Here is a 17960-nt window from a genome sequence, read left to right on the forward strand (position 1 = left end):
TTATGGAAGAAGAGAGTGTTGAGCTTTTGGTGTTTGTGATGTCTACTTAAAAAAAATCAGGTTTGTGAATTTTTTCTGCTGCGCCTTCTGCTACTCTTTTAAGTTGTTTCTTATATTAGTAACAACAGCATGAGAACCTTTTTCTTTTTATATTTTACATTCTCATGACAATTTCATTTAGGCCTTATTGGATTCCAAACTCGATCACTATGATGAGAAATATAGACGTAATCTTTTTTGTTTTGTTTCCATTGTTTTGGGGGTAAATTTCCAGTTGTGCTTATGATAATGAAACAAAACACTTCCTACCTAAACATGACCGCGATAGTTATGCCAGTCATGTCATGGACCGTCCTCCGGGCACACAAATGATAAAGAGTTATGTCTACTCCCCCAGTGGTCAAACTGCTTTCCACAAAACTGAGTTCTATTATGAACATTGAACACGATCCATATCTGAGTTCGACGAATCTCAAGTTATCGTCCCAAACACTAAACGATATACCAAACTTGTTAAAAACTAATGATATAGATACAGATGATAATGATGATATATACAAGTTCAAATCTCATGTTAGATGTGTTTTGGTTTGGTTCATTTTGGTTTTTGTTTGGGTTTTATTCTGTTTCTAGTAATTTGACCCGTGCATACGCACGAATTATTATTTGTGGTTAAATAATATATAACTACATATTAATTTGTAATAAGTAATATAGTTTTAACTTTTAAGTAGTTTACAATATAATTTATTGGTTGAATGTTAGCAAATTTTTGTGTTAAAAGTAAATGTATTTTGTGAAGTCATTTTTTATAGCAACGTTAAAATGAGAAAATAAAGTTGGTAATTTTGTGGAGCAAATCAGAAAAGAAAAAGACCCAACAACGATTATGCTTAGCCTTCCAATTTTCCAATCATCCCTTTTTTTTAGTAGGCACATAAGCTCATATTATTTTAATTTCTAAAATATAATTTTACTGTTATTAATACTCTCATATATAAATGGAGAGAATAAGATTCGTATGATTTTAATAAAAATAAACAACTAAACAATACTACACGAATTGTAAGTACATAATTGATTTTTTATGTGTTTATCTTTTCAAAAACACAAACACTGCTCTTAACAAATAAAAGAATTTTAGTTGCTCTTTTCTAGCCAAATTTTAGTTGTCTTTTACTACTTCGCAAAATTTAGAGATTCAATTGAATAAAGATTCAATTCAGAGATTAATTAAAACTCTCTTTTTCCTCAAGTGGTCAAAGAGATTTAAATGAGGGGAATACTAAAAAAAAATGAATTTGTTAAAATTACTTTTTTTTGATATATTTTTTTCAAAAATACTTCATTATTTGGTCATTTTAATTTTTGTCCTTTTTAATTTTTAATGACCATTTTACCCTTAAATGAAAAATGTTTTATTCAATAAAAAGGAAAACATAATTTTCCCGTCAAAAAAATTTCTGACATATTTTCCCGCCAAAAGATTTACGAAAAAAATTCCCACCAAAAATTTTCGACAAAAAAGTTTTCCGCCAAAAATTTTCCCGCAAAAAAAAATTTACAAAGTTTTTAAAAGGTTTTCAAAAAGTTTTCAAAATATTTTTAAAAAGGTTTTTAAAAATTTTTTAAACACCTTGTAAAAACTGTTTTACAAGGTTTTTAAACACCTTGTAAACGCTTTTACAAGGTTTTTAATTTTAAAAGCGTTTACAAGGTTTTTAAAAGGTTTTTAAACATTTTGTAAACGTTTTTACAAGGTTTTTATTTTTAAAAGCCTTTACAAGGTTTTAAAAAGCGTTTACAATTTTTTATAAAATATAAATTTCAAAAATTTTGGCGGGAAAAAACATTTTGGCGGGCTTTTTTTTGTTTTTGACGGAATTTTTTTTCGATTTTGGCTGAATTTTTTTTTCATTTTTTAGCGGGAAATTTTTTTATTTTTTGGCGAGAAATGTTTTTCGATTTTGATGACTGTACATTTTTGCTTTCACTCAAAGAAAAGGTAATTTTGTCATTTTAAACATAAAAGGGGTCGTTTTAAAAATAGTCAACATGAAAATGTATTAAAAAAAAAGAGGCATTGAAAAAGGGGCATTTTTGAGTACCAAAAAAAAATATGAAGTCTTAAAAGAAGACAAAATAGCAAGATTCTTTCAACTTTTTTTGTTTGTTAACGGCTCATCTTCCATTCTTTCGCAATCTTTCTCTCCTTTCTTCTTCCTCTAAGAGTTGAAGTTCTCTTTCATCTTTCTCCCTTGCGATTCTTGCACTACATTTAAACAATTCCACATGAATCGTTAAGGAATATCAAACAAACAAATTAATGAAAATCAGAATACTTATGTACCTTCATCTCTCTTCCTTTTGGATATCTTCAAAGCCTGCTTTCATGTTTATGTCATCATCGTCGTACCTAGAAAAACGCTTGCTGGGTCTGAAATGGAAACATAAAACCCATATAAGTATCAGGAGACATATTAGTAATGGATTTGAGAGTAGGAAGAGTAGTACTTACAACAAATATCTAAGCATGTTGAAAGCTTCTTCATCCTCTGAACTTATTGCAGCATGTTGGGCGCTGGTTTACTCATCATTTGTGCATATTACTTGAAAAATTTGTGTCCTGCTAGAGAAAATACATAAGAGAGAGATGTGAAAGATCATGATCACGATCATGATACTTGGTGTTTCGAGTTAGGCACTGATTGTTTTGGTATCATTCGGGGTGGCGATGTCACGTGAAACTTTCTCTTTTCTACTACCGGTTGCCTATGATCCGATGACATTGGTCTTGATGAGGTCTGTCTCTGAGCATTTTGAATAAAACCTTTGACGAACAGGCTGCAAAGGACCAAAGAAAGAATGAAATGTTAGTGAAAGCTTGATTTTGATATATATATATATTGATTTGAAGGTCAGTTGATGAAAGAGTTTGAGAAGTTTTTTAGACGATCGTGGCAACAAAGAATTGAGATCGTGGGGAACCTTTAATTTGGTTCAGTTTTTTTTTTCTTGTTTTTTATTCTTTTTCCAATTTGGGGTAAAAGATTTTTTTGTTTGTTTTTTGTTTAAATTAAAAAAACAAAAATCGGATGTGACAGGACTAATTGGCTAGATGACTTGTGTTTATATGATAAAGGATTAGAAAAAACAAAAATCTAATGTGGCAAGACTTAATTGGCCAGATGACTTGTGTCTTATAAAATAATAAAATAAAGGAGTAGAAAAAAAAATCTGATGTGGCAAGACTTAATTGGCTGGATGAATTGTGTTTTATATGTAAAGGATTAGAGAAAAAAAATCTGATGTGGCAATACTTAATTTGGCCGGATGACTTGTGTTTTATATGATAAAGGATAAAAAAATATATATATGATGTGGCAAGACTTAATTGGCTGGATGACTTGTGTTTTATATGTAAAGGATTAGAAAAAAAAATCTGATGTGGCAAGAATTAATTGGCTGGATGACTTGTGTTTTATACGATAAAGGATAAAAAAATATATATATGATATGGCAAGACTTAATTATTCAGATGACTTGTGTTTTATACCATAAAGGATTAAAAAAACTTGTGTTTTATATGATAACATTGATATGTTACGGTTTTGACTCACTTTGACCCCGTTCATTTGATAGTTTTGTAGTTGTTTGAGTCCTTTTCAGGTTATAATAAGAGGCTAGGAAGCTAAAAGCAAGGATTGGAACAGCATGAGCAATCGGAGCAGAAAGGAGTTGAATTAGAGCAGAAAAGCTGATTTTAGACCCAGGAGCACATGCTCCCGATTTCCGAGCACATGCTCCTAACTCTACGGTTTCATGACGACACGTGGCAAGCATCTAGGCGCCGATTCCCTGCCTAATTCCCCTTATTTTAGGCGATCCTTTGTGAGAGAAAGAGGGTTGAGATCGCTTTTTAATAGGGAGATTTGAATTTGGAATCTTTCCTTATTTTTCTCTACTTGTATGCTATTTAACCTAGGGTTTTTATGAGAGATAAGATACCTTTTCTTTTGTTTTTGAGCGACGCTTTTGTGAGAGGGAGAAGGGCGGCTACCTTGTGAAGCATTCTCTGAACCCTTTTTATTTTTATGTCATTGAATTTCTCATCTTTTGCTATGATTCATTTCTCTATGTCTGAGTAGTTTTCTTTGCTAGATTAGGGGTTTCAAAAGGGGTTTCATGGGTTAGCAACAGAACACAAATAGGGCTTTATATAATCGATTGTCTTCACTATTGTTAGACTTAATGCTTAGGTTGATTTGATCACCCAATCTATGATTCTAGGTTTATCTATTCATCAAAAGTGTAATAGGTTGCTAGAAAAGACATTAGTGGGCAAATTATCCTAGACCTGCGAAAGTTGATGTGTAGGTGATTTGTGAACTTATCATTCCTGTTCTTTAATGCTTGTCTGCGATTCTGGGCTCAAACGACAGTTTAGGGTTTATGGACCGCCGAGCATGTGCTCCGGATGTCTGAGCACGTGCTCCGCGTTTCCGCACAGAATCGATCAGATAGAGTTATTGATACCACGACAGTGGATCAGTTTATATTTATGTTTGAGTTCTAGACTGGTACTTAATCTATGCCCTGAATAGTTGTTTAGTTGCTATCTCTGAAATTCCCGAGAATTACCCCTGATCTAGTGTTTTGCTTATTGCCTTTTTATACCGTTTTAATCGCGTTACTGTTACCAAACAAACCCAACTTTGAATTGTCTTAGCTTGAAATTGAACCAATAGAACCATAGAGTAAAACTTGGTCTTCGTGGGATTCGACCCCTAAGTACTACTTCTTTGCTGTGCACTTGCAGTAGGAAAATAGGGTTTAAAACTCTGTGTATCAAGTTTTTGGCGCCGTTGCCGGGGACCAAATTTTTACCTTTGGTTTTCGGCGAAATTACTAGACTAAGACCTTACTGATTTGTCTTTCTGCTTCTTCTTTGCGTGTGTTTCAGGTGCATGTCAAGAAGATCTACAAGAAGAAACAACACCGAAGAACTAGTTGCTTTGTCAGCCGCAGAGCTCTCTTTGGCAGAAAGAACAAACCGCAAGAACAGAAAGTTTCAATCCGTCAACATGGGTGACAACAGAAACAATGAGGATATGGCTGCCGAGTTGCAGCAACTTCGACAACAGTTGGGGCAGTTGCTCCGTGCTCAACACGAAAGAGCCGCGCCGCCACAACCGTCCATTGGGGACAAGGACAACCCGCATGTGTTCTACACCAACCGAGCGGCGATTGTTCCTCCCACCATCCCAAGACAAGATTTTGAGATCAAGCCACAGATGATCTCTCTAGTGAAGCAGCACCTATTTCACGGTCTCCCAGCTGAGATTCCGATGGACCACATCGAGAATTTTGAGGAGATATGTAGCACTACTGGTTCAAATGGGATACCGCCAGACTTTCTGAAGTGCAAGCTCTTTCCCTTCTCTCTTGCGGATTGAGCCTAGTACACACTAAAAGTAGATCTTATGGTACATGTTGCATAGTATTGTCTTTGGACATAAATGCAAATGGCTTGGGATTTCTTCTTCATTACAGTTATATATCCTAATGCACTTCCAGAACATTACTCATATGTAGTTGATGTCATTGATTACGTTGGGTGTTTGCAGGGGATGATTACAAGATTAAAGTGTGGAACTACAAAACTCACAGGTGTCTTTTCACACTTCTCGGGCATCTTGATTATATCCGCACTGTTCAATTTCACCACGAGAACCCGTGGATTGTGAGTGCTAGTGATGATCAGACTATCCGCATATGTAACTGGCAGTCACGGACTTGTATTTCCGTGTTGACTGGCCACAATCATTATGTTATGTGTGCCTCTTTCCATCCTAAGGAAGACCTTGTTGTCTCAGCATCACTGGATCAGACTGTCCGTGTTTGGGACATTGGTGCTCTTAAGAAGAAGTCTGCATCTCCTGCTGACGACCTCATGCGATTTAGTCAGATGAATTCTGATCTTTTTGGTGGGGTTGATGCTATAGTTAAGTACGTCCTTGAAGGTCATGATAGAGGAGTAAACTGGGCTTCTTTCCATCCTACCCTTCCTCTCATTGTCTCTGGTGCTGATGACCGCCAAGTAAAGCTGTGGCGTATGAATGGTATTTCTTATGTCTTCTTTTTCACATAAAGTTAAATTTTATGAATCACTGAGGTACTGACTGATGCCTTCAATTTTTATTGCAGAAACCAAAGCTTGGGAGGTGGATACATTGCGAGGTCATATGAATAACGTTTCATCCGTTATGTTCCATGCAAAACAGGACATAATTGTATCAAACTCTGAGGATAAAAGCATCCGTGTCTGGGATGCTACCAAGCAAACTGGAATCCAAACCTTTCGCCGTGAGCATGATCGATTCTGGATTCTTGCAGTTCACCCTGAGATTAATTTGCTGGCAGCGGGACATGACAATGGTATGATTGTCTTCAAACTTGAGAGAGAACGTCCTGCATTTGCTTTGAGTGGTGATTCTTTATTCTATGCCAAGGATAGATTTTTGCGGTACTATGAGTATTCAACTCAAAAAGATTCCCAAGTTATTCCTATACGGCGTCCTGGTACCCCAAGCTTGAATCAAAGCCCTAGGACTTTATCGTACAGTCCCACAGAAAATGCAGTCCTAATCTGCTCAGATCTGGATGGTGGTTCTTACGAGCTGTACATCATACCGAAAGATAGCGTTGGGAGGAGTGACGTTGTGCAAGATGCCAAGAAGGGGACAGGGGGTTCTGCGGTGTTCATTGCTCGCAATCGGTTTGCTGTTCTCGATAAAAGCACCGGCCAGGTGCTAGTGAAGAATCTAAAGAATGAGGTGGTTAAAAAGAGTTCTTTGCCTATTCCCACAGATGCTATCTTTTATGCTGGGACTCGAAATTTGCTTTGTAGGTCTGAGGATAAAGTGGTTATATTTGACCTTCAACAAATGCTTGTTCTCGGTGAGCTTCAGACACCTTTTGTTAGGTACGTTGTTTGGTCTAACGATATGGAGAGTGTTGCTTTGCTCAGTAAACATACTATCATTATTGCAAGCAAAAAGCTCGTCCTCCAGTGCACGCTTCATGAGACAATACGTGTGAAAAGTGGAGCCTGGGACGACAATGGTGTCTTCATTTACACAACTCTGAACCACATCAAGTACTGTCTTCCTAATGGAGATAGTGGAATCATCCAAACCCTGGATGTCCCAATCTATATCACCAAGGTTTCTAGAAATACAATCTTTTGCTTGGACCGGGATGGGAAAAACAGGGCTATCACCATTAATGCAACTGAATACATTTTCAAGCTTGCCTTGCTGAGAAAGAAATATGATCACGTCATGAGCATGATAAAGGACTCCCAGCTATGTGGACAGGCTATGATTGCTTATCTTCAGCAGATAGGATTTCCTGAAGTTGCCCTCCACTTTGTTGAAGACGAGAGGATTCGATTCAATTTGGCTCTTGAAAGTGGAAACATCAGTGTTGCTGTTGCATCCGCTACAGAGATTAATGAGAAAGACCACTGGTATAGACTCGGAGTGGAGGCTCTTCGTCAAGGAAACTCTAGAATTGTTGAGTTTGCCTACCAGCAAACAAAGAACTTTGAGAGGTTATCTTTTCTTTATCTCATTACTGGCAATTTAGACAAGCTATCAAAGTTAATGAAGATTGCTGAGGTGAAGAACAATGTAATGGGTCAGTTTCACAATGCTCTCTACCTAGGAGATGTTAAAGAGCGTGTTAAGATACTAGAGAATGCGGGTCATTTGCCTCTAGCCTATATCACAGCTTCGGTTCATGGTTTAAATGATGTTGCTGAGCGACTGGCAACTGAGCTAGGAGACAACGTGCCCTCTTTGCCTGAAGGGAAAACTCCATCGCTTCTAATGCCTCCAACTCCCATCATGTGTGGTGGTGATTGGCCACTTCTGAGGGTGATGAAAGGAATATTTGATGGAGGGCTTGAGAGTGCAAACAGAGGAGGGGCTGTTGATGAAGAAGAAGAAGAAGATGTTGAAGGAGATTGGGGTGAGGAACTTGACATGGTCAATGTTGATGGAATGGAGAACAGAGACATCGAAGCCATATTGGATGGTGAAGAAGCAGCTGACGAAGACGACGAGGATGGTGGATGGGGGGGACTTGAAGACTTGGAGCTCCCACCAGATCTTGACACTCCTAAAGCCTCTGCTAACGCTCGTTCATCGGTTTTTGTGACACCTACTCAAGGTATGCCCGTAAGTCAGATTTGGAGCCAGAATCCGCTCCTTGCTGCTGAGCAGGCTGCAGCAGGAAACTTCGACACTGCAATGCGTTTGCTCCACACACAGCTTGGCATTAAGAACTTTGCGCCTTTAAAATCCAAGTTTCTTGATCTTTTCAGTGGGAGCCATAGCTATCTCCGTGCCTTTTCTTCATCTCCTGTGGTTCCTCTTGCGATTGAGCGTGGATGGAGCGAGTCCTCCAGTCCTGACGTCCGTGGCCGGCCAGCTCTTNCGTCCAGCTCTTATTTTTGAATTCTATCAGCTACAAGAGAAGCTCAAATCCGGTTACAAAGCTACAACAGCTAACAAATTAACTGAGGCTCTCCGTGTCTTCCTCTCTATTCTCCAAACCATCCCATTGGTGGTAGTCGAGTCAAGCAGAGAAGTCGACGACGTTAAGGAACTGGTCATACATGTAAAAGAATATGTCCTCGGTCTTCAAATGGAGCTCAAGAGGAGAGAGATGAAAGTTGATCCGGTGAGGCAGCAAGAGCTCGCTGCTTACTTCGCTGAGTGTAAACTCCAAACGCCTCACCGACGGATTGCGTACTATCGTGCAATGACCGAATGCTACAAGTCAAACAACAAAGCTACTGCTGCTCACTTTGCCGAAGAATACTTGGCTACAAACCCATCTATTGAGAGCCAGGAAGAAAAAATTTAGCAAGCTGAAAAAGTTAAGCTAGGCATGACAGATGCAACCACGCTTAACTACGACTATAGAAACCCTTTTGTGATATGCGGGTCGACTTATGTGCCAATCTACAGAGGGCAGAAAGACGTTTCATGTCCTTACTGCACTGCCCGGTTTGTACCAAGCCAGGAAGGTAACATCTGCACGGTTTGTGATCTTTCAGTCATTGGCGCAGACGCACCTGGTTTGTTTATGCTCGGCTTCTCAAGTCCGTCCGGTGAATAAGTAAGATTGATATTATGTGCTTCAATCGTGAGGTAAGTACGAGATGCTCTTTTTTTTATGGAAGAAGAGAGTGTTGAGCTTTTGGTGTTTGTGATGTCTACTTAAAAAAAAGTCAGGTTTGTGAATTTGTTCTGCTGCGCCTTCTGCTACTCTTTTAAGTTGTTTCTTATATTAGTAACAACAGCATGAGAACCTTTATCTTCTTGCGTTATATTTCTTTTTGTTTGATTTTATATTTTACATTCTCAGGACAATTTCATTTAGGCCTATTGGATTCTAAACTCGATCACTATGATGAGAAATATAGACGTAATCTTTTTGTTTCCATTGTTTTGGGGGTAAATTTCCCGTTGTGCTTATAATTATGAAACAAAACACCTCCTAGCTAAACATGACCGCGATATTTATGCCAGTCATGTCTTGGAACCGTCCTCCGGCACAAAAATGAATGAATGATAAGATTTATATGTCTACTCCCTCAGTGGTCAAACTGCTTTCCACAAAACTGAGTTCGATTATGAACATTGAACACCATCCATATCTGAGTTAATAGTCGTTCGACGAATCTCAAGTTGTCGTCCCAAACACGAAACGATATAACAAACTTGTTAGGAACTAATGGTATAGATACAGATGAATAGATGATGATGATATATGCAAGTTCAAATCTCAATAGATGTGTTTCGGTTTGGTTCATTTTGGTTTTTGTTTGGGTTTTAACAATCTTTGGGTTTTATTCTGTTATCTGGTTTGGTTCGGATCAACTAAAAACCTTATCATATAATACAGTTGTTTAAATTTTCAGAAAAGGAAGATTTTTATTTTTTAAGACTACTAGAATTTGTACCCGCGCACGCGCGGGATTTTACTTTCAAATATTTCCTATCATAAAATTTGTTGAGCTCAAATATAATCATTTCAATTTTTGAGTATAAATCTAAATAAATATTAAACTTACTTTACTCAGTAATATACAACATATATATATTTTTGAAGATAATATTTATTTGTTATATCTATTTGCGATTTTAGGTGAGATTTTAGTTAAATTTTTTTATCAGTAAGAATCATTGAATATGAATTTGAAGATTAAAAAAGAAATCTATATAAATGTTATACTTATTTTACTAATCTATATATAACATATACTGTCTAGTGTTGCAATGATATTGTCGACAATCTTCTGACATTTTATCTTTAAAAGAGTTCATTCCATATTCATATCCCATGAAAACATAATTTAAAAAATTCTAACGTCAATATCGATCGTTGACCTAATTATAGAGACCATTTAAACATATCGATATCCTACATTAAATGCGAATATACAAAGTTTCATGAACAGTTTTAGAGCTATGTCGCTACAATGAGGTTGTCCAAATGCATCATCTGCCATAATAAAATTTCCGACAAAGTCAAGAATGCTTAAATGATAACGTTTAAACCCCACAATGAATATATATTCATTAATCCAAGTTATATATTTTTCTAAAATCTCATATGTTATTTGCAGATGTTAATTTTGTGATGCAACCCCAGCTTCGTCTTCTCAAAAAAAACATAGTGTACTTTGAATATGTTGTTTTTGCCTATGTTTTGGGTTAAAAGCATTTGATAATATATATATATATATGTTATATTTGTTATATATGTTTTCTATCATGTTATAAAATTGTAGCTCCAATTGATAATATACTTTATGAGATATGCTTCACAAATCACATGCCACTTTTTGTAACGGCTTACATATCGTTTTTTCTATATTTCCTCACCATTGATTTTGTTTTTTTAGATAGATTATTTTTTCAAAATTCTTTTTCATAGTTTTCCCAAAAAAAAAAGTATGGTCCTTACAATGTCTTTGTTTTAGATCAAAACTTTTAAGTTAAGTAATTGATCTTTTCTTTATTATAAGTAAAATTTAATAAGAAATCTTTATGGTATATGTTTCTTCGAAACAAATGTTTCACTTCAATTTTATTTTTATTTTTAGATTTTTATAATTACATAACTTGTTTTTTTACTCCACCATGCATTAAAATCTTACTTACATTCTGAAACTATTAACCCATTCTAAATTTTGAAATATAATCATTTTTTTGGTTATAATTTTAATAATAACACTATTACTAAAACAAATTTATAGTATTATTTACTATTTTAAAATTTTCATTTATTTTACTTATTTCATTTTTAGATAGTTATTATTTTTATTATTTACTTAAAAATTATATTATTGTTTATACTATATTAAAATTTAATTAATTTTTTATTTATTTTAACTATTATTAATTATAAGTAATAAATATGCAATGAATGAATATTAAAAATAGTTTTTTTTTTATGCAAAAAAAAAAGATTGATTAGGTGGATGCTAATGTGGAGTAAGGAGAAGTGTGAAAAGTTAACTTTATATTTTACTAGAATTTTAACCCCGCGCACGCGCGGGATTTTAATTTAAAATATTTTTTATCAATATAAATTGTTGAGTTCAAATATATTTATTGAAATTTTTAAGTATAAATCTATATTAACATTAAACTTATTTTACTAAGTAACATACAACATATATATTATTGAAGATAATGTTTATTTGTTATATTTATTTGAGAGGGATTTTAATTTAAATAATTTTAGGAATAAGAGTCATTAAATATAAATATAATTAATCATTTGAAGTTTAAAAGATAAATCCAAATAAAAGTCATACTTACTTTACTAATCTATATATATAATATATATATTGTCTAGTGTCGCAATAATGTTTTTCTGGTAAATCAATAATATATCACGTAGTAACAAAAAATGACTTAAGAATCTCCCTCGAAGAGTACATTCCATATTTATATCCAATGAAAACATCAATTTAAAATTTCTAACGATATTCCACATTATAGAGATCATTGACCTAATTATAGAGATCATTGACCTAACGCCAAAGGTCGATCATTGACCTAATTATAGAGATCATGTAAACATATCGATATTCCACATTAAATGCAAATATCCAAAGTTTCATGAATATTTTTAATGTTATGTCGCTACAACGGAGTTATCCAAATGCATCACCTGCCATAATAGAATTTCCGACCAAGTCAAGAATGCTTAAATGGTGAAATGATTAAACCCGACATCCGTTCACTAATCCAAGTTACATATATGTCTAAAACCCTCATATGTTATTTTCATATGTTAATTTTGTGATGTAACCTTACCTTCGTCTTCTAAAAAAAACATGGAATACTTTAATAACATGTTATTTCTGGCAATTTTTTTGGTTAAAAGCATTTGATCATAAATTGATAAAATCTCAAGCCTGTTTTATATTTTATTTTTTATCATGTTACAGAATTGTAGCTCCGGTTGATAATATGCACTCTGAGATATGCTATACATGTCACTTTTTTTGTAACGACTTACATATCATTTTTTCTTTATTTTGTGACCATTGATTTTGTGTTTTTTTTAGATGAATTAATTTTTCAAGATTCTGTTTCATAGTTTTTTCCAAAAAAAAAAATTTTGTGACCCTTACAATGTCTTCGTTTTAGATCAAAATTTTTAAGTTGAGTTGAGTAATTAATCTTTTATTTTTCTATACGTGAAATTGTTCCTTAGAAACTAATGTTTCACTTCAATTTATTTTTATGTTTAGAATTTTATAAATACAATTACATAAATTATTATTTTTACTCCACCATGCATTAAAATCTTACTTATATTTTAAAACTTATTAATCCATTCTAAATTTTGGAATATGATCATTTTTGGTTAAAATTTGAATAATAATATTATTACTAAAATAAATCAATAGTATTATTTTACTATTTTAAAATGTTAATTTATTTAAAACATTTGGGTTTAATATGGGTTTTTAAAGTGTTATGAATGAATAGATTAGAAGCTATATAGTGGATTAGTGTTTAGGATTAGGCCCAAATAAAAAGAATGAGTTGCTGATGTGGCAGCACGAGGAGTGAGAAAAGGTAACCTTATATATATTTTTTTTTGGTCAAAAGAATCTAATGAAAATTATTATAATTCCTAAGAAATGGATGAAAAAAATAACATGTGGCATCATTAGACCAATGAGTCCGTTATTTAGTGTTCACTTCTTTATAAACTTCATCTTTGTCCCAAATCCCAGTTGCGATAGGAGGATTCAAAGTTGAACTCATCTTCTTATTCTCATCATTCTAAAACCCTTAGCTTCTCTCTCCGGTAACGCTGCTGATCATAAGTTTTTTTCTAACTTACTATTCAACTCTATGTTTCAATCTAACTCTAGTGCTGCAATTTGATCTATCTGCAATATCATATATGGATTAGTTTGCGTGTTTTTTTTCTTGTTTTTTGAGTTAAATAAATTGTTCATATTCTATATGTGAATTTGGTTTATGTAGAGTTTGTTTCTGTTTCGTTATCGGAGATTATGTTGACCAAGTTCGAGACCAAGAGTGACAGAGTTAAAGGTCTAAGCTTTCACTCTAAAAGGCCATGGATTCTCTCCAGTTTGCATAGTGGTGTGATCCAGCTCTGGGATTATCATATGGGTACTTTGATCGATAGTTTTAACGAGCACGAAGGACCTGTTCGTGGTGTTCATTTTCACACTTCTCAGCCTCTATTCGTCTCCGGAGGTATACATATATATGCTTTCTTCTGTTCATCTAGAATTTAACATAAAGTTTCTTCCTTGTTCGATTTCTCTCATTGACGTTGAAAAAGAAGTCTTAATGCTTTGTCTAGTATCTTAATATTGTAAAAGGAAGAGGCTTTGCAATTTTGGTTTGGTTGATATTGTAAAAGGAAGAGGCTTTGCATTCTTCTTCATTACATTACAAGATTAAAGTTTCTTGTCTAACATCGTAATCTTGCAGGGGATGATTACAAGATTAAAGTTTGGAACTACGAAACACGGAGGTGTCTTTTCACTCCTCTTGGCCATCATGATCATATCCGCACGGTTCAGTTCCATCACGAGCACCCATGGATTGTGAGTGCCAGTGACGATAAGACTATCCGCATTTGGAACTGGAAATCCCGGACTTGTGTGTCTGTCTTGACTGGTCACAATCACTATGTCATGTGTGCTTCTTTCCACCCAGAAGAATACTTAGTCTTATCAGCTTCCTCAGATAAGACTGTTCGTGTTTGGAATATTGGTGCTCTTAGGCGGATGACAGAGTCTCCTGCTGGTGGTGTTGCTTCTACTGTCAAATACGTCGTTAAAGCTCATGAGAGAGGTGTGAACTGGGCTGCTTTTCACCCCGACCGTCGTCTTATCGTCTCCGCTGCAGATGACTGCGAAGTCAAGGTCTGGCGTATGAATGGTAACTCATTTTTATGTTATACGTTTCTGCTTCCAAAACTTATCTGCTATCAATCGTTAGTGACATACTTGTTTGTAAAATTTGTGTATGCCTTATTGGAGTTAAGGTAGTATTGCGTTCTCTTCAACTTTATTGCAGATCTCAGAACTTCGGATCCGTGGGGTACATGGCGAGGTCATATGAATAATGTTACATCCGTTATGTTCCATCCAAAACAGGACATAATTGTGTCAAGCTCTGAGGATAAGAGCATCCGTACCTGGGATGGTGACGAGGGAACTGCAATCCAAGTCTTTCGCCGTGAACATGATCGATTCTGGATTCTTGCAGTTCACCCTGAGATTAATTTGCTGGCAGCGGGACATGACAATGGTATGATTGTCTTCAAACTTGAGAGAGAACGTCCTGCATTTGCTTTGAGTGGTGATTCTTTATGCTATGCCAAGGCTAGATTTTTGCGGCGCTATGAGTATTCAACTCAAACATATTCCCAATTTATTCCTATACGGCCTCGTCTTACCCCAAGCTTGAAACAAAGTTATAGGACTTTATCGTACAGTCCGACAGAAAATGCAGTCCTAATCTGCTCAGATCTGGATGGTGGTTCTTACGAGTTGTACATCATACCGAAAGATAGCGTTGGGAGGAGTGACGTTGTGCAAGATGCCAAGAGGGGGACAGGGGGTTCTGCGGTGTTCATTGCTCGCAATCGGTTTGCTGTTCTTGAGAAAAGCACCGGCCAGGTGCTAGTGAAGAATCTAAAGAATGAGGTGGTTAAACAGATTCCTTTGCCTATTCCCACAGATGCTATCTTTTATGCTGGGACTCGAAATTTGCTTTGTAGATCTGAGGATAAAGTGGTTATATTTGACCTTCAACAAAGGCTTGTTCTTGGTGAGCTTCAGACACCTTTTGTTAGGTACGTTGTTTGGTCTAACGACATGGAGAGTGTTGCTTTGCTCAGTAAACATACTATCATTATTGCAAGCAAGAAGCTTGTCCTCCAGTGCACGCTTAATGAGACAATACGTGTGAAAAGTGGAGCCTGGGACGACAATGGTGTCTTCATCTACACAACTCTGAACCACATCAAGTACTGTCTTCCTAATGGAGATAGTGGAATCATCCAAACCCTGGATGTCCCAATCTATATCACCAAGGTTTCTGGAAATACAATCTTTTGCTTGGACCGGGATGGGAAAAACAGGGCTATCACCATTAATGCAACTGAGTACATTTTCAAGCTTGCATTGCTGAGAAAGAAATATGATCACGTCATGAGCATGATAAAGAACTCCCAGCTATGTGGACAGGCTATGATTGCTTATCTTCAGCAGAAAGGATTTCCTGAAGTTGCCCTCCACTTTGTTGAAGACGAGAGGATTCGATTCAATTTGGCTCTTGAAAGTGGAAACATCAGTGTTGCTGTTGCATCCGCTACAGAGATTAATGAGAAAGACCACTGGTATAGACTCGGAGTGGAGGCTCTTCGTCAAGGAAACTCTAGAATTGTTGAGTTTGCGTACCAGCAAACAAAGAACTTTGAGAGGTTATCTTTTCTTTATCTCATTACTGGCAATTTAGACAAGCTATCAAAGTTAATGAAGATTGCTGAGGTGAAGAACAATGTAATGGGTCAGTTTCACAATGCTCTCTACCTAGGAGATGTTAAGGAGCGTGTTAAGATACTAGAGAATGCGGGTCATTTGCCTCTAGCCTATATCACAGCTTCGGTTCATGGTTTAAATGATGTTGCTGAGCGGCTGGCAACTGAGCTAGGAGACAACGTGCCCTCTTTGCCTGAAGGGAAAACTCCATCGCTTCTAATGCCTCAAACTCCCATCATGTGTGGTGGTGATTGGCCACTTCTGAGGGTGATGAAAGGAATTTTTGAAGGAGGGCTTGAGAGTGCAAACAGAGGAGGGGCTGGTGATGAAGAGGAAGAAGGTGAAGGAGATTGGGGTGAGAGACTTGACATCGAAGCCATATTGGATGGTGAAGAAGCAGCTGACGAAGACGACGAAGAAGGTGGATGGGGGAGACTTGAAGACTTGGAGCTCCTACCAGAGCTTGACACTCCTAAAGCCTCTGCTAACGCTCATTCATCGGTATTTGTGACACCTACTCAAGGTATGCCCGTAAGTCAGATTTGGAGCCAGAAATCTTCCCTTGCTGCTGAGGAGGCTGCAGCAGGAAGCTTCGACACTGCAATGCGTTTGCTCCACAGACAGCTTGACATTAGGAACTTTGCGCCTTTAAAATCGATGTTTCTTGATCTTTTCATTGGGAGCCATAGCTATCTCCGTGCCTTTTCTTCATCTCCTGTGGTTCCTCTTTCCATTGAGCGTGGATGGAGCGAGTCTTCCAGTCCTAACGTCCGTGGCCCGCCAGCTCTTGTTTTTAACTTCTCTCAGCTACAAGAGAAGTTCAATACCGGTTACAGGTTCACAACAGCTGGGAAATTAACTGAGGCTCTCGGTGTCTTTCTCTCTATTCTCCAAACCATCCCATTGGTGGTAGTCGAGTCAAGAGAAGACGTTGATTGCGTCAATGAACTGATCTACAATGTTAAAGAATATGTTCTCGGTCTTCGAATGGAGATCAAGAGGAGAGAAATGACAGATGATCCAGTGAGGCAGCAAGAGCTTGCGGCTTACTTCACTCACTGCAACCTCCGAATCCCTCACGTACGCCTAGCGCTGATTACTGCAATGAGCGTCTGCTACAGGTCAGAGAACTTTGCAACAGCTTGTATCTTCGCCACTAGATATCTGGACACACACTCAGCTGTGGAGAGCCATAATATGATGGCTATAAAAGTTGAGCAAGCCTGCCGAGGCAACATGACAGATGCGACCAATCTTAACTACGACTATAGAAACCCGTTTGTGATATGCGGGTCCACTTATGTCCCGATATACAGAGGACATAAACGCGTTTCTTGTCCGTACTGTACAGCCTGGTTTGTACCAAGCCAGGAAGGAAACATCTGCGCGGTCTGCGATCTTGCAGTTATTGGTGCAGATGCATCTGGTTTGCTATGCTCTCCGTCTCAATTACGGTGACATATATACTCAGAATTATATCTTGGAGAGGTTCCTCCTGAGGTCCTCTGACATCAGTAGACCATAAAATACAAAATAATTTGTTTGCCAAAGTTATATAACTACAGTACTTTTGTTTCTTGTTTCTTGGAATTTTTGTTGTCCATTACATTTAGAAGGACAATGCTTCTCTCTGTTTTATTGTCCTTTCGTCGGCCTTCAAAGTTCTCTTCTCATTTTAGGAAAGAGTTGGAAAACAACTCAACAACGTTCGGCAACAACTCTCACATATATTTTCTTATGTTATTTCTATATGGTGGATGGATTATATAAGAACATGATTCTGCATATAAAATATTTTGCAATCGAGTTGAAAAAATGTGAAAACCACAAT

The 17960-nt window shown here is 36.4% G+C and overlaps 1 protein-coding gene across 1 annotated transcript in view; it reads left to right on the top strand.

The window, feature by feature from the left end:
- Positions 1–17602, top strand: part of LOC104751796 (coatomer subunit alpha-2) — a 23463-nt gene extending 5861 nt beyond the window's left edge. The window contains exons 5-6 of the mRNA XM_010473827.2: positions 7957–8081; positions 16499–17602. Coding sequence (XP_010472129.2) covers positions 7957–8081; positions 16499–17587 — 1214 coding nt within the window. The 3' untranslated portion in view covers positions 17588–17602. The remainder of the gene's footprint in view (positions 1–7956; positions 8082–16498) is intronic.

This window comes from Camelina sativa, chromosome 16 (assembly GCF_000633955.1).
Source record: "Camelina sativa cultivar DH55 chromosome 16, Cs, whole genome shotgun sequence".
Taxonomy (NCBI): domain Eukaryota; kingdom Viridiplantae; phylum Streptophyta; class Magnoliopsida; order Brassicales; family Brassicaceae; genus Camelina; species Camelina sativa.